Source organism: Equus caballus, chromosome 8 (genome assembly GCF_041296265.1).
Source record: "Equus caballus isolate H_3958 breed thoroughbred chromosome 8, TB-T2T, whole genome shotgun sequence".
Lineage (NCBI taxonomy): Eukaryota > Metazoa > Chordata > Mammalia > Perissodactyla > Equidae > Equus > Equus caballus.
The window spans coordinates 23,840,965-23,866,573 of record NC_091691.1 but is presented as its reverse complement, the minus strand read 5'-3'; the positions used below and the strand labels follow the sequence as shown (position 1 = coordinate 23,866,573).

The following is a 25,609-nucleotide window of genomic DNA, read 5'->3' as shown; positions in this document are numbered from 1 at the left end:
CTCCGGGCGGGCGGTTGAGGGCGAAGGAGGGCCTCCCTTCTGACGAGGGGAGGGAGAGTTGGTAGCCCCCCGCCGCCCACCGCAGCCCGGGCGGGCGCCGGCAGCTGGAGGGGCGGTTGTCTGGGGGAGGGGGCGCGGGGTGATTCAGCGCCCGGGGAGGCGGAAGCGGCCGGAGGCGGAGGGGAGAGGCCCGGTCCGCGCCTGGGCGCCCGGGGTGGCACGAGCCCGCGGCCCGAGTGCGAGGCGGAGGCCAGGAGGCCGCGGGCACGGGAGGCGAGGCCGGCCGGGCCCCCGCAGCCATGGAGAACGCGCACACAAAGACGGTGGAGGAGGTGCTGGGCCACTTCGGCGTCAACGAGAGCACGGGGCTGAGCCTGGAGCAGGTCAAGAAGCTCAAGGAGAGATGGGGCTCCAACGGTAGGTGCCCGGCGCCGGGCTGCGGGGCCCCGCGCGGCCGGGCGCGGGCCTGAGAGCCAGGGAAGATGGCTGACCGGGCTCCACCTCGTGGGGCTCGGCTCCGCGCCCGCCGGGGCTGCAGGCGGCGGGGAGCCCGCGCCGGCCCCGCGGGAGAGGGGCTGCAGGCGGGGGCGTCGGGCCGGGGCCGCCCCCTTCTCGGCCCCCGCGGGGGCCCCCTGGACGGGACCGGGGACCCCGCTCGCCTCCGCCTCGACGGCTTCGCACCGGCAGCCGCCGGCCGGGGAGGGAGGGACGCGTCTCCGCGGCCGGGTCGTCGCCCGCCGGTTTACGAGGCGTCGCTGCAGTTGAGAATGCCGCCGAGCGCGCCCGTGCTGCCCGGAGCTACGGTGGCAGGAGTGACAGGCCTGGGACGACTCCTAGTTCCGGAGCCCCGTTTGCGTGGCCATGACACCTTACGCTTCGGGGTAGACCTGAGGCCGTGGGTTACGACGAGTATTGCATATTTTCTCGGGGTACCATTTTAGCATGGTTTCCATTAAAAATGGTTGAAAGTCATCTGTCTAGGTGTGTCTTTCAAAGACAGCGATGATTTTAGGAATTCTTTTTAGAAAGATAGAGTGCTAACGTGTTTTTTTCCCCCCCCTCTGGACACGTTGCCTGGCGAATTTCTACATCCTGCAGAGTTACCGGCTGAAGAAGGTGAGCGATCTGAACGTGTTCTTCCCCCGCTTTGTGCTGATGTTAAGATGACGTTTACAACAGATGTTTGTTTCTAACAGGGAAAACCTTGCTGGAACTTGTGATTGAGCAGTTTGAAGACTTACTAGTTAGAATTTTATTGCTGGCAGCATGTATATCTTTTGTAAGTATAAAGAAATTTATTTTGTCTCCAAAAAGTTGGGACCGTTCCATAGATGAAAAGCGGGGAAAGTAATGTCTATTGGATGAGAACATTGTATTTGCAGGTTTAAGCCGGGTCTCCATGCTTTTTTTCTTTTTAAACTTAAGTATTTTAAAATTATAAATAAAACACTTGAAGCCGTTCGTGTACAGAAGATAAATGGATGCCTGACGTTTACGGTGCAGTTGGAAACAGTTCCTGAAGGCAGCAGGGTCTTCTAAATTCTTGTGGTTTATCAGGTTTTAATATCAAAAAGTTCTTTATCGGAAGGCCTTTTCTGTTTTGGGTTCTTCCATTGTGTAAGATCCTACTGACATGATGTTAGGCTCTTCGTAGTCTGTAAATAGAACTTACAAAAGGAATATTGCAGTTGCTCTCCCTTCCTGGTAATGGCAAGGTGACAGTTGTTTCTGACAGTGACAAGAATGATGACAGCAGTGATGGCACCACTGTTGACCAAATTTGGTCACTGACCTTTAGGGTGGTATATTTATCTAAATTAGACCCCTGTCTTGAGTGACTCCTAGCTTGAGAGAATAAGGTTCAGTATGTTGGTTCTAGATCTTAAAAGAAAAAAAAAACCTATAGTGTTTTTCTTGTTTTGTATGTGCTTACCTGCTTGAGTCCTATATGGTTGCTAAGAAACTGGTGAAATGCAAAGAGCTATGGAAGAAAGGTGAATGGGGGTTGATGAGGATATTTCCACGGTATTAATATTTTTTTGTTGTTCCATATTAATTTTTTATGGCATTTTTTGTTGGGCAGTGGATTTCTTGGTAGTTTTTCTTAAAGTGGTCATGAATAGGACACAGATGTTCCTAATCCTAACAGTGTGAGATGCCTTTTGTTCTTAAATTATCTTTTGTTCTTAAATTACAGCATATTATTATAAAACCATTCTGGGAAGTGAAATTCACCCAGTGCAGTACTTTTTTCAGGCCTGGCAAAGTTGACATAGCTTCAAGGTTTCGTTTTTCTATGTTTGTACGTATACAAGCCCCAGGGCTTGCGTCAGTCTTTATGACCACCATGGAGGGCTCTTTTGACGACTAACTATTCGAAGCAGTGGGCATTTCTTTAGGTGAGGGGAAAAAAATTGGCAACAGACGAACTTTTTTGGAGTAATTTTTGGAGTAATTTACACAAATTACGCTTGAGACTTTAATATATTGTGCCATGTTAGCCAAATGATGTGCAGCCATTAATAATTCAGTCCACAAATCTTTTGTATGGTTTTCGTTGCATAAAATTAAGAGAGTGTCATAGCAAACCATTCAGCATCCTGGATTAATCACTCCATATCTCTTACATGTCTCTTTTCTTGATTTACACCCCACCCCCAACTTCCCAACCCCCCCGGAAATGGCTGCTGCTTTACCAATTAAGAGTAGAGCCGCCGTTGGGTTAACTAGTTTCAATAGATTGTCATGGGGCCAAACAAATGATATATTTGGGCTAGTATGTTTAAGCTGGCTATGTAATTCTGAAATAGTCTCAGCTTTAGTAGTTAAAATAACTGGGGTTCATTAAGGTCATCAGGGACCTCCTAGAAGTTAATCAGCTGATGAGTACAAGTCAGAGATAAAATAAATTTTTGAGTTATTCTGTGTGTGTTGTGACATCAGTGCATTATTTCCAATAAACAAGCTATTGACTGCTTGAGTTGTATAGGATCTCTTGAGGGGCCAGTTTGACTTTATATTAATATTTTGAATTAATGATGCGTGTGATTTTTACTTTGAAGTAAGGAGTTAGTTTCTAGGCATTTTCAAATGGGTTTTGAATGCTTTCGTTTTGTTAGAAGGTAGGATGTTGGTTTTCTGTAGTTTTTATAGAGCTGTATTTTGGAGTTGCAGTTTGAGATACCTTTTTGGTGCAACTACTTGGAGTTATTATTTGGGAAATGAACTATGTTACATTTTTACTCTATGGGTTGCTAAACAGAAAAATAATAAATGTTTAGAAATACTGTTACTTAATTTGCTTGAGTTGTTTGATCAAGAGTGCGGATATAAAACCTGTTGATTTTCTTCACCTGGGCTTGGCACTGCTCCTACTGTGTACTTGACCTTTTCATTTCTTTATCTTTTGAAAGAGCACTGAGTCTTTTGGTGTAGTCAATTTATTTCTATTAGTTTAACCAGAGAAATATGGGGGAATATTCATGTTATTTTGGAGAAGTGAGTAGGCAGTTCTTATATGTACATGATATATCATCAAGTTTTGCTCAAGTTAAAAAGAAATATTAGGCTTTAGTGATTTAGTTCAAATGTCAAACTAAGTAGTAAACTGTTAACCACAGTTAATATTTTGCAGTGGCAGAAAGTAGGAAACTGCATTAATGTTTTACACTTGTGGCCTGTGGGGATAAAGTTTAATTAACTTGTAATTAAATATTGTAATATTCACCCAAATAGGTTTTTTTAATTGAGGTAACATTGGTTTATAACATTATGTAGATTTCAGGCGTGCGTCGTTAGAATTCAGCTTCTTTGTACAGTACATCATGTTTACCCCCAAAACTCTAGTTTCCATCCTTCACTGTAAAATGTCCCCCTTTACGTCTTTCACCCTCCCCTCACCCCTCTTCCCCTGTGGTAACCACAAATCTGTTCTCTGTATGTGTTTGTCTGGGTTTTTTTTTTTTTTTAATCCTCTACATATGAATGAAATCATAAGATATTTGTCTTTCTCCATCTGACTTATTTCACTTAGCATAATACCCCCAAGATCCATCCATGTCGCAGTGGCAAGATTTCCTCTTTTTTTAAGGCTGAGTAGTAGTCCTGTCTGTGTGTGTGCGCACGCGCGTGCGTGTGTGTTTATACATCTTTATCCATTCATCCATCACTGGGCACCTAGGTTGTTTCCATGTCTTGGCTATTGTGAATGATGTTGCAATGAACATAGTGGTGCATATACCTATTTGAATTAGTATTCTCATATTCTTTGGATAAATACCCAGAAGTGGAATAGCTTGATCATATGGTAGTTCTATTCTCAATTTTTTGAGGAACCTCCATACTCCTTCCCATAGTGGCTGCATCAGTTTACATTACCACCAGTGGTGTACAAGGGGTCTGTTTTCTCCATATCCTCTCCGACACTTATTTCTTGTCTCTTTAATAGTAGCCATTCTGATGGGTATGAGGTAATGTTTCACTGTGGTTTTGATTTGCACTTCCCTAATAATTTAATGATGTTGAACATCTTTTCATGTGCCTGTTGCCCATCTGTATATCTTCTTTGGAAAAATGTCTGTTCAGATCTTCTGCACATTTAAAAAAAATTTTTTTTTTTTTTTTAAGTCATCTGGTTTGGAAGAAGTGTCTCCCTTCACTTATGAAGTAACATTAGAAATTCCTTAATTTGACCTTCAGGAGCTTCTTTCCTTTTGCGTTGTCTTCCTATCCTCCTTGCTCACCAAATTTGCTCTTCGTATAACACATCATGTACTTGCTTAACTGGAATGCTTGTCCTTTCCTCTTTTTCATTGCTTCATTAGGTACTTATTGAGCACTTGGTACATGGCACAGACACTGGGGATACTGCATCCAGCAAAATAAATAAAATCTCTTACCTGGAGCCGACATTCTAGTGGAGACAGATAATAAACAAGCAAAATATATAATAATCTGTTGGACGGTGATGCACTGTGGAGAAAAATAAAGTGGAGGAGAGTGGTGGTTGGTGGTGGAATAAGGGAGTATGGGGAGGGGAGTACAGTTTTCAAATAGAGTCAGAAAGGCCTCTAAGAAGGTGACATTTGACAAAAGACCTTGAGGAGGTGAGCATGAGGACCATATTTCTCTTCTCTGTCTGAATCGTGAAGTCCTCTGGTATCACAATTTGGATAAGTTTCTCTACCCTCCACCCCCATTTCCCTACCTCAGCTACTTAAGTTGACTGTAAAATGCTAATAAAACTTTCTTAGACCAAGGCACTTCTCAACTATTCACTTCCATGTAAATAATTTGTCTTTTCTTATTGGACCTTTTAAAGGGATTCTTAATTGCTTTAGGAGCCTAGGTTATTGCGTTTGATATAACAGATATTTGGATGAGTTTGTGTTGGTAGCATTTTCAAAATATGAGCTCCATTTACTTTGGTTTTCTCAGAAGAATATATTCAAGAAGTATTTGGTAACGTGTTATGTAGTGACTTAATTTCGTATTTTAAAAAAAGGATAGGGGGCTGGCCCCGTGGCCGAGTGGTTAAGTTCGCGCGCTCTGCTGCAGGCGGCCCAGTGTTTCGTTGGTTCAAATCCTGGGCACGGACATGGCACTGCTCATCAAACCACGCTGAGGCAGTGTCCTGCATGCCACAACTAGAAGGACCCACAACAAAGAATATACAGCTATGTACTGGGGGGCTTTGGGGAGAAAAAGGAAAAAAATAAAATCTTTAAAAAAAAATAAAAATAAAAAATAAGAAAAGGATAAAATGGGGCCTGGCCCCAGAGCTGAGTGGTTAAAGTTCTGCGCGTTCCACTTCAGCGGCCTGTGTTTGTGGGTTCAGATCCTGGGTGTGGACCTTCCCCCCTCACCAGCTGTGCTGTGGAGGTGTCCCACATGGAAAAAAATGGAGGAAGATTGGCACAGATGTTAGCTCAGGGCAAATCTTCCTCAGCAAAAAACAAACAAAAGGAGGGGGTGGCCTAGTGGTTAAATTTGGCACACTCTTGTTCAGTGGCCTGGGTTTGATTCCTGGGCACAGACCTACATCACTCCTCTCAGCAGCTGTGCTCAGCTGTGCTTGTGGCGGCTCACATAGAAAACAGAGGAAGATTGGCAACAGATGTTAGCTAAGGGCAAATCTTTCTCAGCAAAAAAAAAAGGGGGGGAGTTGCATAAAATGGGTAGTTTACTGATTGGTTTAACTGATTTATTTAGAGTCTTTAAAATATGGCTTGAGAGGAGAAGACAGGTGCCGGGGTTTTTTGTTGTTGTTTTGAGGAAGATTAGCCCTGAGCTAACTACTGCCAGTCCTCCTCTTTTTTTGCTGAGGAAGCCTGGCCCTAGCTCACATCCGTGCCCATCTTCCTCTACTTTATATGTGGGACGCCTACCACAGCATAGGGTGCCAAGTGGTGCCATGTCCGCACCCGGGATCCGAACCAGCGAGCCCCAGGCCGCCGAGAAGCGAAACGTGCAAGCTTAACCGCTGCGCCACCGGGCCAGCCCCTTGTTTTAAAGAAGATTGTATTCTCAAATCTGAAAACATTGAAAAATGTTTCTACATAAGCTTTGTGTCTGAATCAGAAAAGAATGTAGTCTAATTCATAGAATTTTTTTTAATGGTTGTATTTGTTTCCCACCCCAGAAAATTGCCGTAACACTTGTGATGCTTTTTTCATTCTTGCGAAAAGCCTAATTTCCATTTCCTCTTTAAAAAAATTTTTTTGATGTAAATTTCTTCATTCATTATTGAACAAGTGTTTGAGTGCCCAAAGGCATCGCAAGTTTCTAAGGATACAAGGAGGACTGCAGCCCAGGCCCTGTGTCTTAAAAATGTGCTTGTGATTGCTCTCATTTTCTTTTTATTCTCTCAGTAATAGCTCAGCACATTATCCCAACATGTAGATAAGATAACTGACTCACAGTACCAGGATTGTCTCCCAGTTTATACCGGAACATGCCTTTTTACCTTGGATTAAAATTTACTTTATTCATTAAACTCTGCTTTCCAGCATCTTTTGGCTGTCCTGTCAGAATTTTTACTGTGCTGAACCAGAGACCAGTCTTACAGATAGAAATTAGAAGATAAACTGCTACCTTGTTTAAGCAGTTTAAATTGTAGTTGAGGGTTCGTTAGCAAGTGATTACTTTGAATAGGATTGGCAAGTTTGAAACTTTGAACTTGCTGGAGAATATAAGCCCCGGAAGACAAGTAATGTTAATAGATTAATATTGCAAAGTAATGGGAAGAAGAAACACTGTTATCCCCAAATTATACTGCAGTAGCCTTTTCTTCCACTTTCCTTTGATGTTGATGCGCAGTTGGTTACCTTTTTGCTGTCTTAATGTTTAAATTCATGTACTGCCACTTAGGGTCTTGTACCGTGTATGAGATTTTGTTTCATTCATTCATGATCTATTCAATAAATATGTAGTGAGCATCAACTGTGTACCAGAGACTCTTCTAGGCCCTTGAGGATACCACAGTGAACAAAAGGCAATCCAAACATAATCCTTTGTGTTCAACCTATTCTCTATTTTAGAAACATTTCCCCCCTCTCCTGTGTGAATATATTTTGTATAACTTCTGGTAAACCATAATTATGAACTGACTGCACTATAATGCCAATAAGGCATCTTGCTTTTCAGTAATAATGTGTCACTCATCTAATTTTCCTCTGTCCCCTTCCCCATCTTGTGGAGTCTTTGATTTGTCAGCATCATCTTCCTCCCTTCACAGGAGAGGTTTTCTTTTCGGTAGAACAAAACCATGAAGGACTGCACAGTGTGATTTGAACATGATTGGCTGGGTTGGTTCTTACCAGTTAATGAAATATGATTGATCTTTATTTTGGGCTGTAGCATTCAGTTCTTTGGGTTTTTTGTGGTTTCAAAATAGACATTTTTCAGAAGTGTTCAGGAAATTGTTGGTTGTTAATTTTAAACAGGTTCAGCACCATCCTTCCGTGCTAAGAGATTTGCCCCTGGTTTCTCTTCAGGCAGTAATTGGTATATCGGTAGAAACTTCAAATAACTATGAATGCTTGCTTGTTACACCTAAACATTTAAAGTCATGTAGTGGAAGGAATGGCGACTGCATTGTACAGATTAGGATTACTACATTATTAACGAATACCACTTGTGCAAAGAGACCACACATTTCTTAAAAAGTAGAGGTTTACTCTGATAATCCTGTCACTGCTTGCCTTAGCCTTTTCCTTTGCTCCAGCTGTTAGGGGATATTGCGTTGTTTGTTCCTCAGGCCTAGCTGCCAAGAGGGAAATTCATACCCCCTTTAACAAGGTGTGAAGCTTATCTTAAATTGCTAATGCCTCACTGACCTTTTGGAAAGGTCCTAGTTACTCTTCAGTTGAGCATTTTTTCTCCCCCAAGAGCTAATTAAGTTTCTTATTTCTGATATGCTCTCTTTGGCAAATGTTTGAAAGTCTAGTATCAAAACAGCTGTGATCTTGCATCTATCAAAATTTATAACTTCCTAGAGAAGTTTTTATTCTGGCATTAGGCCTGACCTTAACACCAGGAATTCCCTGTTGAAAGCTTGCAGCAACATTTATATTCATTCTGGTTTTCTGCCTACCCAGACTTATTAGCTGTCAGTGGTGATTGGCATCTATCAGGACCTGCTCCTGGTGTCTCCTGGGTCTTTCCTGCTCAAATTGCTATTTCTTGTTAATTCATCATTACCTTCTTTTACTTGGAAAATTTATCTTGGGCCTTGCCTTAAGCATCTTTCTGGTTATTTGCTATTTGTGTAAAAGCTCACTTTATAATATTCCACTGAGTACAAACAGTATTTATATAGTATTCCACTAAGTACAAAAGTCGATGGTTTCATTATTAACAGAAATCATATCTGACAATATTAAAAAGTATCAAAAACAGTTCTTTCATTGTTTGCCAAATAGATCTTTTAAAGGAAAGGTTCTGTTGTGAAATATGCAAACATTTTAGGCAATGTGAAAAAACAAAGGCAAATCTTAACTGTAAGATTGACTCATTAGATATGTTTAACGTCTTTTCTGGATTGGCAGTTTTCCACAAAAATTGGTTGTTACATTTTTAACCATTTAGATGACTCTCTTACTATATTCTTGATTATTATTTTGAGATTCATTGTGTTGGATTCTCTCTTACCACCTTAGGGTTGCTTATTTAGGAAGTACAGTGTGGCTCTCTTAACTTGCAGCTTTTAAATCTTAAAGATAGGGTTGTCTGAGCCAGGATTTCTCTGCTCATTTTTCTTGGGGCAGTGTTCTGTGTCCAGTTATAACATTTTTGGACTTATGTCATCTCTAAAGTTCTGTATTACTGTACTAGATGTCATATGGAGGATCACCTTCAAGATACATTCCTGATTGTGGAACAACCTTGCAGTAGTTCTGAGATGACCTTCAGCAATGCTGCTGAAAATAAGTGGTGCATTAAGTTTATATACTCTAAAATTTTGAGTCAGTGATCGTTATTTTTACTATGAATTTGTGCCACATGGATATTGTTTGATACAGGTATTAACCAAATCATCCAAGTTGTTGATGATCACCTTTAACAAAATCAAGAATTTAAGTTTTCTTTCTTCTGAATATATACATATAAAATGAATGGGATTTATTTCCCCAAAAGTATTTTATTTGAATTTTGAAACGGAATTGTTACATGAAAAAATAAATTAGCTCTTAAGGGTATTGTTAAGAAGTTGTATAGTTTTGATTCTGAAGAATTATTATGAACAAGACATAAGCTGGTTATTTATGTTGTTACATTTTGCCACCATTTGTTTCCAGGGATGGTAAGAAAAGAGATTTTTTATATCATAATTCCTTTAGTGCAAGCCACTTCTGTTATAGTAACACTGAGCCTAAAAACAAATTACAATTCTAACACATGCCATTTCTCTTTTAGGTTTTGGCTTGGTTTGAAGAAGGTGAAGAAACAATTACAGCCTTTGTAGAACCCTTTGTAATTTTACTTATATTAGTAGCAAATGCAATTGTGGGTGTATGGCAGGTAAGCAAAAATTCCTACAGTGCTAAATTTAGTAGTTTATGTAAATGATTTAAACTAAGTTAACCTTTCTGTTACCTATTTTTCCCGATGTGTTGACTAAAAGTATCTCTAGAATGTCTATGTGTGTTTTGGGGGGTTTTCCCGTTAGTTTATTTAATGGCAAAATTTTAGACTTCTCATGCATATATACTCTGCTGTTAAAATTGCTCATCCTTCATGGTAGCAAGGAGTTAAGAACATTGAATGAGAGAAGCTACTTAAGGAAAACCAGAAAATTTGAGAGCCAGTATCTGTCTTGATGTTTCCTAGCTGCTTCCTGTGAAAAACTTTGTGAACTCAATGTCATTTTTATTCTCCTTAGATTTTTTCCTGTGGGTGGATGGGTTTAACTATAGAAATTGTTTAAATCCTAAATTGTTTTCCCTTTAGACATATTCCTGGCTGTCTTCCCTCAATTGTCCAGGCCTCTCTTACTTACAGAATGGAAGCTAATTTACTACAGAAACATAATGGAATTCCTCCCTCCCACTGCCCATTCACATATCTGCAGATACCCAGAACTTTTCTAGGACTGTTGATCTATTTGATTTTTTTGAAAATGTTTTAACAGACTTTGAGACTATACTTCAGATTCATTTTAAGTACTGATCTTTTAGGTTTCTGATGGATATAGTTACCCCTTTGAGGACTAAAATTGAGTGCATCTATCGTTCTTAATGTGGAAACATCTTATAAACATAATCCTGTTGAAATTGTTATCTTCTGACCTTATTAATAAACCCTGAAGATCTTCGTGGTGGGCTTATATGGAAAAATGGCCTACTTAGAAGAAAATTTTAATTGTGCTGTATTCCTATTTTGATTTTTTTGTAAGAAATTTGCTTATATTTAATTAGAAATGGTCCTCTTGTGAATAATTTAGGCAAAAGAAACAATACACAGCAGTAGATTGTTCTTTTCAAACTAGTCTTATGTATTTTTTAATTAAATTTATGCTAGTTATGTGGTAGATACTTCATGTACATTCCCATTTCATCTTTACAGTGATCTTATAAGGCAGGTGATATTCCCATTTGACAGATGGTGACATTGAGCTTCAGAGTGATTAAGTGACTTATCAAAGGTCATACAGGTAGCTCATAGAGTATCTGAGTTTTGAATCCAGGCCTAGGCTGATCTGAATTCCAAAGTAAAATTTTACAGCAGTTTTCGCAGGACTTTTATAATGTCTTAATTTAAAAAAAAAAATTCTTAGGTTTTAATCCTATTTATGTAGTATACAGAATAGAATGGACAATACTGAAAGGTTCTTGCCTTCTGGAAGTAAGGGAAATGATAGTTATTTTGTAAGGTAGTATTGGGAGTGGGGTGGGCACATGTTTATGATCAGTGTTATCAAGTAAAGATTTTAAAAGAAGGTGACAAGCCGTTGGGAACTATAGAGAAATAGAGTTTTGTGTGTGAAGGCTGGGGAGAATATTCCAGAGAGGGAGTGGCATGAGTGGAAAGGTACAAGGTGAGCAATTTTGGTTTGAGTGGAGGAGGTGGAAGTTTCGAACTGTTAGAACAAAGGAAACCTTAGAAGGTCCTCTAAGTTATGCTTTTGTTGATAGTAAGTTAGGCATACTTATATTTCCCTGAGTTGACGTATTTTTGATGTAACCTATTGGAATCTATGATCGTTCGCTTCCCTTTCCCACCCCCTACACTCTTAATGTTCCTTTTGATAGTTTGAGTTAGAGGGAGGGCTGTTAAGTGATTTTAATTGGCATCCTTGTCCTTGGTATCTGAGAGAATTTATCTTGTAAGTTTGTGCTTCTAATTTAAATGGACCGTTGTTAGTTTTTAGTAGGAGCCAAATAGACTGCTCCTGGGATGTCTCCTTAACCTTGAGCATCCAGTTATGAACTGTCTGACATGACTTGAAGGAGAAAGGAAATAAGACTGCCATAATTCATAAATTGGGCGGGGGAGGGGGAGTCCTGTGCAGAAAGTGGTTTCAAATTTGATTAACTGAATGGCAACAACACTCAGAATTTGTTCTTTCCACAATCAGTAACATTTGAACTTAATATGAAGGACCTTTAGGAGTAACATTAATTAAGGTTAAATATCCTAACATTGCTGTTAATTATAAAGTGATGCAGATATGCTCATTCTTTCAGCAGATCTGATAGGGGATTAAAATTACTATTATGAATTTCCAAAATTTAAGGTTTCCTAGACTCTTTCAGGGATGCATACACAAAACGTGAGACACACATGCTGTTAGCTTTCAGGTTTGTGTCATCTAAGTTCTCTTTAAGCAGGTCTAGAGATTTTTCACAACAGACTAATACTCTTACAACAAGGTGAGAAATGAGATCACATGGTACTGCGTTTGTATTCTGTTCAAGTAGAGGTTAAATTGAAGAGCTTCAGATTGGAAGGCAAAAATGTGAGAAATAAAAGAATCCTTTCCTTTGTCCATTGAGTAACCTCACCTGGGCGTGCACTTCGTAGATTCACCCCTTGACATCTTTTTTCTTCTTCTTTTTGTTCTCTGCAAAGCCCCCCAGTATCACAGTTGTGTATATTCTAGTTGTAGGTCCTTCTGGTTCTGTTATGTGGGACGCCACCTCAACATGGCTTGATGAGAGGTGCCATGTCCATGCCCAGGATCCGAGCTGGTGAAACCCTGGGCCACCAAAGTGGAGTGTGCAAACTTAACCACTTCGCCATAGGGCCAGCCCCCGCTCCTTGACTTCTAATTGTTTACTCTCTAAAAGGAGAGAAGACAAATTTGTCATATGAGCTTTTCTTTGTTTCTTGTTTTCCTTAAAAGAACTTTGCTATAGCTTCCCCCTCCCCGCAACATGACTCATTTGGGTTCTACATCTTTCATCTTGAAATTAGGAAAGAAAACCTGTGTGGCTGAGTCTTGATATGTTTGTATATCGTATTATGGTAAACATGGCATGTGACTGGCAGTCCTGTGATGATATTCCAGCTATTTGTTGGTCATTACCACTGGAGAGAGATTTCTTAGAGTTTGTGAGATTAACCTGATTTTAATTCATCACTCGCAGCATTTACTATGTGCCAGAACAGTCTAAGCATTTTACATATAGCTTGTAAATCTTCACAACACTTGAAGTTTAGGTGCTATTACTGTCCTGGTTTTGTAGGCAGTAAACTTGGTTTTGTAAGCAGTAACTTATCCACGATCACGTAGCTGATGAGTGGAAAAGCCTAAATGAACCCAGGCAGCAGGCCCAGGCCATCGTCTTTCACATGAGACAGGATCGATTTAAATGGTATGGGTGTGGCTGGAGGTGATGGCATGTTTCACAGCGTGCTTAAGGACAGCAGATTCTGTAACTGCTTTTTCCCATTACGATTTTATCCCCTTACCCTTCTTAGGGTGCTTATTTTTTAGTTTTTAATAAAAAATCATGAGAGCTTAGTGTTTATCAACAAAGATGTGAATTGTTTACTATAAATGCCATTGACCTGCTTCTCTTTTGTCTTTTTTATTTATTTATTTATTTATTTATTTATTTAGATTAGAACTCTACGGTTTAATTCCTTGGGCTAGAAATACTTGCAGTGGCAGGCATATGTTAACTACTTTTACCTTCTTTTTTCTTTTTTACAGGAAAGAAATGCTGAAAATGCAATCGAAGCCCTTAAGGAGTATGAGCCTGAAATGGGCAAGGTATATCGACAGGACAGAAAGAGTGTACAGCGGATTAAAGCTAAGGACATAGTTCCTGGTGATATTGTAGAAATTGCTGGTGAGTTGAGTTTATCATTTTCTTTTATTCTAGATTGTATATCTGAATACAGTTCTTTTCTCAAGGCTCATAAATAAATGTTTTAAAAATTGTGCTCATGTATATCAATTATAGTAACAGATTTTCATGCCATCCAAACAAATATGGTTTTCCGTAAAATTATTTCTTAAAGTGTTTGGCACCTCCATGTCATTGAGGTTTTTTTTTTTTTAAAACGAGATGTTTTGAATTATTGTGCCTATTACTTTTGGTACATTGTAGAACACTAATGCTGGTGAAATAATGAACTTAATCTTGATTTGACAGTTAGTTGTAGTGAGCAGTTTGTTAGAATACTAGTTAATGACTATGTAGTTTTTCCTGTTTCAGTTCTTGTCGCAAATGTTGTCATCCTTGTAACCGTCAAACTAAGTTGTTGAAGGGTAATTTTGTGCATCTAAATCTGCTTAAAAATACTTTTACGTAACACTGAGCCAGGGGTCTTAGCCTGGGCTCTTTGGATGGGCTTCAAAGAGTTTGTAAATCCACTGCAAGGCCAGAGCTCTCCACAGATCTCCAAGGGGTCTGTATTTTCATTGCTCTAGATCAGTGCCATGTTTCAGGCCGCCCCAAATGTCTCTGCAACCAGTCAGAACAGTCTAGTCTTTTTGCTGGAGAGTCGTTACATTGGGCAATTCGAATCAGCATGGTTTTTCTTTTTCACACCCTCCTAAGCTCAGCATACTTTTTACTTGTTTTCTTTTTGTGAATTGTTTTACACTGACTTGTGGGGAAAGTATGCTTTGTCTTTATTGTCTTACTCATTTTAATGGTGAGAATTCAGAGCGCTTCTCTTGGCCTATCCCCTACAGTGTTGACCTCTGATAGGAAATTGCCTTGTTATAGGTATTCTCTCATCCATAATTTTTGTTATTATTCGTCCAGAAAAAGAATGTTGTTGCCTGTGTATCCACACGTTTATTACTTAGGACTGCAAACTGTGTGTAATTGACCCAATAGCTTACTTAATAGTGTTAACAAAAGTACAACTCTCAATGAAGTATTTTGGCCATTTGATTTTTTTTTTAACTTATTTTGACATAATTTCAGACTTAAAAGTTGCAAAAAATTGTGAGAGTTCTCATATAGCCTTTACCCAGATTCTCCAAATGTTAACATTTTATCACATGTGCATTATCCCCTTTAAGTCTGTATCTGTACATTCACACATTTTTGTCTGAACTGTTTGAGGTTAAGTTGCAGGCATAGTGCCACTTTACTCCTAAATACTTGAGTGTTTATTTTATAAAATCAAGGGCATTCTCTTAATATAACTCCAGTATAATTATCAAAATCAAGAAATTGATACAATACTGTTATCTAATATACAGACCTTATTCAGATTTTACCATTTGTCACAATGGATTTTTATAGCAAAATATGAGTTAGAAAGGGAATTCTGGGGGCCAGCCCCGTGGCTGAGTGGTTAAGTTCTCGCACTCTGCTGTGGTGGCCCAGGGTTTCACTGGTTCGAATCCTGGGCGCAGACATGGCACCGCTCATCAGGCCACACTGAGGCAGCGTCCCACTTGCCACAACTAGAAGGACCCACAACTAAAAATACACAACTGTGTACCGGGGGGCTTTGGGAAAAAAAGGAAAAATAAATCTTTTAAAAAGAAGAATGAGAGAAAAATTTTGAGTTTATAAAGAGTGGTTCTTAAGCAGGGTGCACATCAGAATTATCTGGGGGCACTCTTTAAAAAGTTTTTACCAGGTCTCAACCCAAAATCTTAACTCTGAATCTCCCTTGGGCTTGGAATTGTGGTCATGTATAGTTTGAAAAGGGAGCTTCAGATTTAGATGCAAAGCATGAGTTTTGATCACCGAATGTATATGGGAATGGTTAGGAGTAGGATGTAGAATCAGAGATACTGGTGGGATTTCAAGTGGAGGTGAGTGATGGTGGTGCTGGTAACTGAGGAAGGAAACATCACAGGAAGATAGCTTGTCTTTCCACAAATACATACATGGTAGGTGTGGTTGCAGATAATGTTGCCTAAATATGTGTACAAGATCCTGTTGGACTTTGCATGTTTTCTATTTCCACCTTAATCTGGTGATATACTCTTCAGCTTCTCAAATTAAGAATTTTTATGCTAGTTAGGCTTTCAATGTATTGAGTCTGTTTGAAAACCTTGAGAAATTACCCCCAAAGTGTTGATCCTTAGTTTGCATCAGTAGATGGCAGTGGTAAACAGTGTCGGAGGAAACTAGTCTTTATCCTGAAGGCATCTTCCCTTTGGGAGAAATAAACTAAGGCCAGCTTCTCCTCAGTGCTAGTAGTTTTGATTTCTCTTTTCCTCTGAATCTTGGATCTCCCCAGTCTCTCCTATCTCAGTAAGTCACTCTAACCACCTACATAACTAGAGAAACTTGAGAGTCATCTTGATTCTTCCCTCTCTCATTGTCTAAGACCAGTTGATTCTGTCTCCAAAACACACCAAATTTGTGAACTTCTGTTTCCGCAGTCCCCACACAAGTTCCACCATCACCTCAACACGCACTGTCATTGTGTTCTAACCAGGCTGTGGCTTCTTTTGTCGTCATCTTCCAGTCTGTTCTCTGCACAGCAGCTAGAGTGATTTCCTCAAAGTCATGTTGTTAGTCACCTGCTAAAAACCTACGGTGGCTTTCCCATTACACCTGAAATATAAAAAAGACCTTGAGTAGTGTAGCTCCTGCTTGCTTCTGTGATTTCATCATATGCCACTCCCTGTGCTCTAGCCATACAGCCCTCTTTTCAGTTTTCAATACTGCCAAACTTTCCTGCCCTTTTTTAGGATGTTAGGCAAATTTTATATAATTTGTTAATTTGCCCAGTACATAGATCTCACAGTGGCAATGTTTGGTTATAACCCTGATCTGATTTTTCTTGCCCACTGTGAAATTCTATTCCCTGTATGTAGTGTTTTGTACATTGCATTTGATAGTTTAGGAAGGACAAATAACGATTGATCGATAGTGTATGTGACCTAAGATTTCCAGTCTTCTGGAGTATCCCTTTCTTATTTTATTTGTTTATATTGTGGTAAAATACACATAATATAAAGTTTACCATTTTAACCACTTAAGTGTACAGTTCCATGACATTAGTACATTCACATTGTTGTGCAACCGTCCTCACCATCCGTCTCCAGACTTTTTCATCTTCTCATACTGAAACTGTCCCCATTAAACGGTAACTTCCTTTACCCACTTCCTCCAGCTCCTAGCAACCGTTCCCTTTCTTTTAATGTTCAAAAAACAGTGACTTTAATATTAAAAGAGGAGTTTAAATCCCTCATCTTAGGTAAATATACTTATTACTAATAGTAACTATTCTAAGCAATATGCACATTTAAACTTGTTCCAGCTTCACCTGTTCTGAATCCTTTGTGGGGAGTACTAACAGGTCTGATAGTTAACACTTTTTGCTCTAACTCTTCCCCCATTGTATCCAAATTGCTAAAAGCGTATGCAGTACTTGGACACTGGGTTCTTGTATACTATTTCTTCTTGAATTTTGACCATTCCAAGGGATGCAGAACAGAGGTGGTTAACTAGTTTTAGGTAGATGGGAACATTTTATTAAATACTGTTGTCATACCACTAGGCAGTGAGCACCTTAAGGGCGGAACTATGTCATGCTGACCGTTGTAATCTTGCTGAGCATGTAACAAGCTCTCAGTGAATAATAAGTGAAACTTGAAATCAAAAGTATGGGGTTAGGTTCAGCTAATGTAGACATGCTTATTATGCAACTTCTGTGCAGAACAGATAATTTGAAGTCTATATGCATGTGTTTGATAATAGCTGAACTTAAGATTGTGTGCCAGATACTGTGGTAAACTTGCAAGTGCTTGGTTTTTAACCGTCCACCACTCTAGATATTGTGTACTGTTATTCACATTTTACAATTGAGGAAACTGAGTCTTTGTGATTTGTTGCTTTTGTCTTCAACTGCAGCTAATTTGCTAGAGATGACAGGATATTCAGCAAATGTATAGATAGTATGTGTATCAGTCATTGCAATTTGTCGGAGGCCCAGGTCACAATTTTTTTTAAACAGTTTTATTGAGATATAATTCACATGCCATAACATTCACTCTTTTCAAGTGTATGATTAAGTAATTTTTAGTATATTCAGAGTTGTTCGATCATCATCACTATCTAATTTCAGAACGTTTTCATCCTCTAAAAAGGAAACCCCATGCTCATTAACAATCACTTTCCCTGTCCCCCTTCTCCCAGTCCCTGGCAACCACAATTTACTTTGTTTTTATGGATTTACCTACTCTGGACATTGCATATAAATGGAATCATACAATATATGGCCTTTTGAGACTGGCTTCTTTGACTTAGCATACTGTTCAGGATTCATCCATGTAGTAGCATGTATCATATTTCATTCATATATATGCATGTATATATATATAATGTGTTTCATTTCTTTTTATGACTGAAGAATCCGTTATTTGGATGTACCATATTTTGTTTATCCTTTCATCAGTTCATCAACACTTAGGTGGTTTCCCCTTTCTGGCTGTTACAGATAGTGCTGCTGTGAACATTGGTGTACAGGTTTTTGTGTGACTATATGCTTTCACTCTCAAGTATATACTTAGGCATGGAATTGCTGGGACTTATGGTGACTCTATGTTTAACATTTTGAGGAACTTCCAAACTATTTTCCAAAGTGGTTGTATCATTTTTCATTCCCACTAGCAACAGATGTATGTTCCAATTTCTTGACATTCTTGTGAATACTCATTATTGTCTTCTTTTATTTTAGCCATGAAGTAGTATCTCATTGTGATTTTGATCTGCACTTCCTTCATTTCCTAATGATGTTGAGCATCTTTTTATGTACTTACTTTCTATTAGTATGTCATTTTTTGAGAAATGTCTATTCACATTCTTTGTCTATTTTAATTGGGCTGTTTGTCTTTTTATTGTTGAGTTGTAAGAGTTCTTGATGTATCCTGGCTATCAGATATGATTTGGAAAAAATTTTTCCCATTCTGAAGGTTTTCTTTTTACTTTTTTTTTTTCTTTCCTCTCCAAAGTCCCAGTGCTTGGTTGTATATCCTAGTTGTAAGTCCTTCTAGTTCTTCTGTGTGAGCTGATCCCACGGCATGGCATCAGACAGATGGGTGGGTGGTATGGTTCCATACCTGGGAAATGAACCTGGGCTGCCAAAGCAGTGAGAGTGCTGAAATTTAACCACTGGGCTATCAGGGCTGGCTCTCTTTTTACTTTCTTGATGGTGTCCTTTGTGGCATAAAGGTTTTTAATTTTGATAAAGTCCCATTTGTCTGTTTTTTCCTTTTGTTGCTTACACTTTTGCTGTCACATCTAAGAAAATCTTGCCTTAATCTAAGGTCACAAAGATTTTGTATATGGTGTGAGGTGGGGGTCCAGCTTCATTCTTTTGCATTTGGATATCCAGTTGTCTCAGCACCATTTGTTGAAGAGACTTCTCCATTCTGTTGATCTGGCATCCTTGTCAAAAATCAATTAACTACATTTTCCACTACAAATTAACTTGTTCCATTGAGATCTGTATGTCTTTCCTTATGCCAGTACCACACTGTCTTGATTACTGTAGCTTTGTAGTAAGTTTTGATATCATTAAGTTTGAGTCTTCCAGCCTTGCTGTTCTTCTAGATTATTTCGGGTATTCTGAGTCCTTTGCATTTTATATAAATTTTAAGATTAGCTTGTTAATTACTACAAAAAAGGCTGTTGGATTTTGATAAGAATTATATTGATTCTATAGATCAGCTTGGGGAATAGCTATCATAACGATAATTAAATCTTCTGATCCATGACCACAGGGTGCCCTTCCATTTATTTAGGTCTTTCATTTCTTTTAACACTGTACAAGTCCTGTAATACTTTTTAAGTTTATTCGTAAGTATTTACTGTTTGTTTGTTTTGGGGGTAAGCTGTTTGTAATAGGAATTGTTTTCTTAATTTTGTTTTCAGATTGTTATTTGCTAGTGTATAGAAATACAATTCATTTTTGTGTGTTGGCCTCGTACCTTGCAATCTTGCCAGACTCTTATTAATTCTAATAGTTTTGCAGGGGTTCCTTGAGGTTTCCTATATATAAGATCATGTCATCTGCAAACATGTTTTTATATCTTTCCAATCTAGGTGCCTTTTCTTTTTCTTGTCTAATTGCCTTGGCTAGAATCTCCACTAGAATGTTGAATAGAAGTGGCCAGAGCAGACATTCTTTTCCTTATTCTAAGGGAAAAGCATTTAGTTTTTACCACAAAGAATGATGTTAGCCATAGGTTTTGTAGATGCCCTTTATCATGTTAAGCCTTGATAATTTTAATTTTTAGGTTGTCAATATAGTCTTATTTGGTTATTTTGGTGACTTTTCATGGTGGTTGTATATTTATATTCAAATTAGAAATGATAGTTTTGCAGGATTACTAGGAACAGTGGGTCATTGAATTGGGTAAGATGTAATCCTATGGCATTTACAGTGAATTATATACAACATTGTGGAAAAACATATTGTGACTGCTTGACCTGGGCCCAATAGATAAGTGTTTATTTCATTAAGACTTTAAAGACTATACATGTTGAAGCTTTTTAAATTCAACTTTTATTAGGTTTGGTAATCTAATTGACCGTATAATTTGCTACTTAGCCCAGTAATTCAGTTCTGTGAAACTATAGAAATGAACTTCAATTCTAAATGTAGATCTACGATGTTTCTTGTGAGTCAAAATCTTAACTCTCTACATAGCCTGAAGGGATAAATGGCGTGAATTGGGCTTTTAGACATGGTAACTTTTATACTTCTATTTAAATTATGAAATTGAGTGTGAAGGGTTCTTCCTGATGAATTGGAAAACTGGAGAATATTAGGAACCATTTTGAAGATGAATGCAAGTATGGAGTTGCTATTTTGATACTTGCAAAAGGAAAGAGACCTGGGGCTGGCCCCGTGGCCGAGTGGTTAAGTTCGCGCGCTCCGCTGCAGGCGGCCCAGTGTTTCGTTAGTTCGAATCCTGGGCGCGGACATTGCACTGCTCATCAGACCACGCTGAGGCAGCATCCCACATGCCACAACTAGAAGAACCCACAACGAAGAATATACAACTATGTAACGGGGGGCTTTGGGGAGAAAAAGGAAAAAATAAAATCTTTTAAAAAAAAAAAAAAAAGGAAAGAGACCTTTTTGCGTCATTGTTTGGAGGTAAGGATCATCTCCTAACTTCAGGTGATAAAAGTTGTTTTTGCTAGCTTTTGGAAGACATCTGATAGGATTAGTCCACTGGACTTTCTAAAGGCTAGACTGAACTGGGTGGTTTTTTTGGGAAGAGATGTGGGGAGTTGTTAAGGAAATTAAATTTTAGATGTTGCTATATCAGCTAATAACCTTTCTAGGAAGATGTTGTGTAAGCATGCATAGCTAATGCTTATGTAAACCCTAGAAGTATCTACAATACAAGAGTCAAATAAAATTGATTTGGCAAGTAAAAATAGGAGATAGTTACCCACATGTTCATCTTCTGAAGCTACAGTAATTTTGTATAATCTTAATGCCAGAAAATACTTCTCTGGATGGGTGGAAACCAAAAGAAGTAAAATCACATCCTCTTTTATGAGGAAAGAACATCAATGTTTTTAAGCTTCCCGTATTATCTGCTAATATTATCAAAGTGAATCAAGCTATGATAGTCACAAAAGTCTTAACTTTAGAATTTTAGGGGTTTCACTATATGCCCAGGGAGCAGGGGGTGTTATTTACTGACTTCTTGAGGTCACTGTTTTCAAGATTGTTTAAAACAAACTTCATGTAACTTGGTAACCTGGAGTTGACTAATAGCACAAGGACATAAATATCCTCAGCTGACTTCTGTCCTGTAGTATACTCTGGAGCAAATCATATTTTAAGATTATGTAAGTGATAAACATGACACAATCTTAACATAAAATTGGATTTGCTTCAGTTCCTAAAGAAATTGATTTTGTATTTCCTAAAGTGAAGAGTAAATGTTCAGCAGTAGTGTAAGTAATTTTGAGATTTATTCAATAAAAAAACTGATTCTTAAACTTGGTAACTAAGGGAAGGAAAGTTTTGTTTGATATTCCACTTGAAGTAATGAAGTTTAGTAACATGTATGAAGTGGCATTTCCAAGCAGTCAGGGAAAAGGAAAGACAAAGCTGTAAATAGAAAGATGACTGATTCATGTAAGAACTTGGATTATTGTCCTAATTCTGCATGACACTGGACAGAGTAAATTAACCTCTGTAGAACTGGGTAATTGGAGCAGACTCTTTTGGAGCTCTCTGGCTCTAGAAGGTGTCTGATTAGATAATGTGGGCACATCATCTGTTTGCCTGGGCCATGAGTCTGGGTGGACTTCTTTTGCTTCTGGAAGAAAAAATTGGAGCAGCCTGACTGAATAGTCAGCAAACACTTAATCCATACCTGCCGAGCTCCCTAACACAAATATCAGAGAAGTCAGTTCTAGGCTGTAGAGCAGAGAGCTTGGCAAACTTTTTTTTTTGTACAGGCCCACCTAATAAATGTTTTGGGCTTTGTGGGCCCCAAACTGTCTCTGTCGAAAAATCTCTTTTTGTTTTTGTTTTTAAAACAAGCCTTTTAAAACATGTAAAACTCTTTCTTGGTTCAAGGGCTGTTTTTAAAACAAACAAAAGCAAGCCTTTAGATTTGGCCTGCTGCTTAAAGCAGTATTTCTCTGACTTTATAAGCATGGGAGTTTTGTTGAAGTGCAGGTTTTGATTCTGTAGGTCTGGAGTGGGACCTGATGATTCTGCATGTCTGCTGAGCTCCCAGGTGGACCACACTTTGAGAAGCAGAGCCCTGGAGCAGGAGTTCTAAATCATTTCTAGATCACAGTCCCTTGAGAATTAATGGAATCTATGGACTCTCTCCCCAAAAACACACATTTGAAATCTTTTGTGTAATTTCAGGGGTTTATTTGCCCTTTTCTCCAGAAATCCACCTCAGGATTCTAGCTGTTTGGTTTTTAAAAATGAAGTAGTACACCATATGATCCAGCAATTCCACTTCGGGGTATGTATCTGAAGGAAACAAGATCATGATCCTGAAGAGAGATCTGCACACCCATGTTCCTTGCAGCATTATTTCCAACAGGCGAGACATAGTCACAGCTTAAGAGTCTGTTGGTGGATGATGGATAAAGAAAATGTGGTGTGTATATATGTAGTGTAATAATATTCAGCCATTAAAAAAAAGGAAATCCTGCCATTTGTGACAAAATGGATGGACCTTTGAGGGTAATTATGCTAAGTGGAATAAGTCAGACAGAGGAAGACAAGTACTGTGTGATCTCATGCATATGTAGAATTTAAAAGAACCCAAACTCATAGAAACAGATCAGGTTGGTGGTTGCCAGGGACCGGGGAGTGGGGGAATTGGGTGAAGGTGGCCAGAAGGTATAGAATTCCAGTTATAAGACAAATATGTTCTGAGTGTGTAATGTACAGCATGATGATTATAGTTAAAGTATAATTAAGTAAAATACTCTCTGGTTAAGCAATTTATGTAGTATTGCTGGAACACTGTTAGAGTAAACAGTTTTCACCTGTTCCTAAAATGATAAACATGGATCAAAGAAGTAGAAGCAAAGATGTATGACTAAGTGAGGTGGTGAGTAGGTTTGTTCTTCTTTGCTGTTTCCTCCATATGGAGTTGTTTCACAGTGAGAAGGATGAGAGAACAGGGCTAGTTAGAAATGTAAATCTGAGCCCATCTGTATCCAGATAACAATAGAAATCATTATTTTAGTTCTTGTAAGTTATATCTCTGTTTCACAGAGATCTAAGTTCTTAATCTTAAGAACTTGGATATAAAAGGAAGAGCAAATAATCTAAAACAGAAATCATTGAGACCTAGAGCCCTTCATTTGTCACTGTCAGGGTAGCTAAGACATTAAGAACCATGAGAAATGAGGAACTCAACAACATCTCCCCAACCATCAGAGCATGATGGACCAGTTGCTCTTGAAGCCTGACCTGAATTTCATGGGGCTGGCGTTTCCTAATTTCTTGCAATCACCTCCTCCCCACTCCCCATGACTCAGTGATAGTCACAGTACCAGTAAGTGTCCAACCTTTCCATCGTGATTAAGATTTTGGAAAAGTTAAAAGAAACCACGTGGTATAGGGAACAGTTTCCTGAGTGTGACACAAAACCACTGAGATCACCAGATTTGATTATGTAAAAATATAAAACAGCTTTTATTTTGAAGATGATAAAAGAATTTTGAAAAATACAGTGCTCAATGTTACCAGTGCTCAGAAAAATACAAGACTGAGGAAGTATGGGGAAATGGCAGGAATATAAATTTGGTGGAGGTATACATTTGTAGGGAAATTGTGCTTCTGTGAATCTATCCTCCAGAAGTAATCTAAGTGCACAAAGCTGATATAATCATATAACATCATAATAGGAAAAATTAGAAACACCAGATGGCCATGAAAATAGTGACTGATTTAGTTTGGAGTATGGCTATAAAACACTGTGACCTTGAGCAAGTTTGCTTTCTGTGCCTCATTTTCCTCATCTGTAAGCTGGGGATGAAGATGATCACACCTTCCTTAGAACTGTGAAGATTAAGAGTTAGAAACCTTGGGCCAGCCCCGTGGCCCAGTGGTTAAGTTCACGCGCTCTACTTCAGCAGCCCAGGGTTTCGGCAGTTTGAATCCTGGGCACAGACCTAGCACTGCTCATCAGGCCATGCTGAGGCAGCATCCCACATGCCACAACCATAGAAGGACCCACAACTAAAATATACAATGCTGTACTTGGGGGACTTTAGGGAGAAGAAGAAAAAATTTTTAAACTCCTAATAAAAAAAAGAGAGCGAGAAACCCATAAAGTCCTTACTGCAGTGCTTGCTGTAGAATAAGCATTTTCCAAATTTACATGGACATTATTACTGTGTAGCCATTCAAATAAGTATATAATAATATAAAATGAGGTTTGTGATTTTTATTTCAGTGAAGTTTTAGTTAAGTGTTATCCATAGAGAAAGGTCTAGAAGATAAATACTGTTAACAGCTTGATGTATATTTTGTGGGTGAGGAGCACGAGAGATGTCTTCACCTTTTAAAAGCATGCTTTACTTTTGTAATAAAGAGAAAACTATATTGGTGGGTATACCAGATATCGTACACTTTAACCTTGCCTGGTGATGGGCTGCCTCTGCAGCATCTAATGAGTGGTTATCTTCTACCTCTAGTAACTGGAAACTTGCCTGCTTAGGACCAGCTATGCCATTTTTAGTGAGTTTTATTATAAAATGTTCTTCATAAGGAGCTAATATATATTTATCTGTTCTGTATGTTTTTTTGCTTTGGAGCCACATAGAAGTTTGATTCCTCTTCCTTTGATGGCTTGTTAAGTAGTTGAAGGTAAATTCACCACCATTTTAGAACTAGAGGGGAACTTACCTAAAATGCAGAGTTTGCAACTTATCCAAGAGCATGTGGCAGTTTGTGGTAGAAACAGGAGGCTTGAGTGTTAACAGCGTGGTGTAGCCTAAAAAAAATTTTTTTTTTAAAGGGACCCTCTCCCCGCCCCCCCCCGCCTTAAAGATCGACACCTGGGCTAACAACCGTTGCCAATCTTCTTTTTTTTTTTTCTGCTTTATCTCCCCCAACCCCCCGGTACATAGTTGTATATCTTAGTTGCAGGTCCTTCTAGTTGTGGGATGTGGGACGCCACCTCAACGTGGCCTGACAAGCGGTCCCATGTCCGCACCCAGGATCCAAA

The 25,609-nt window shown here is 38.9% G+C and overlaps 1 protein-coding gene across 3 annotated transcripts in view; it reads left to right on the top strand.

The window, feature by feature from the left end:
- Positions 1-137: 137 nt before the first annotated feature.
- Positions 138-25,609, top strand: part of ATP2A2 (ATPase sarcoplasmic/endoplasmic reticulum Ca2+ transporting 2) — a 58,952-nt gene continuing 33,480 nt past the window's right edge. For 2 of the 3 annotated variants that reach the window (XR_011441261.1, XM_023646608.2), the window contains exons 1-5: positions 144-417; positions 1,099-1,116; positions 1,197-1,279; positions 9,916-10,020; positions 13,658-13,796. Coding sequence is in view for 2 of the 3 variants with exons in the window: in XM_023646608.2 (XP_023502376.1) it covers positions 300-417; positions 1,099-1,116; positions 1,197-1,279; positions 9,916-10,020; positions 13,658-13,796 (463 nt within the window). In the remaining variant the exon portion in view is untranslated. 3 annotated transcript variants of the gene reach the window in all.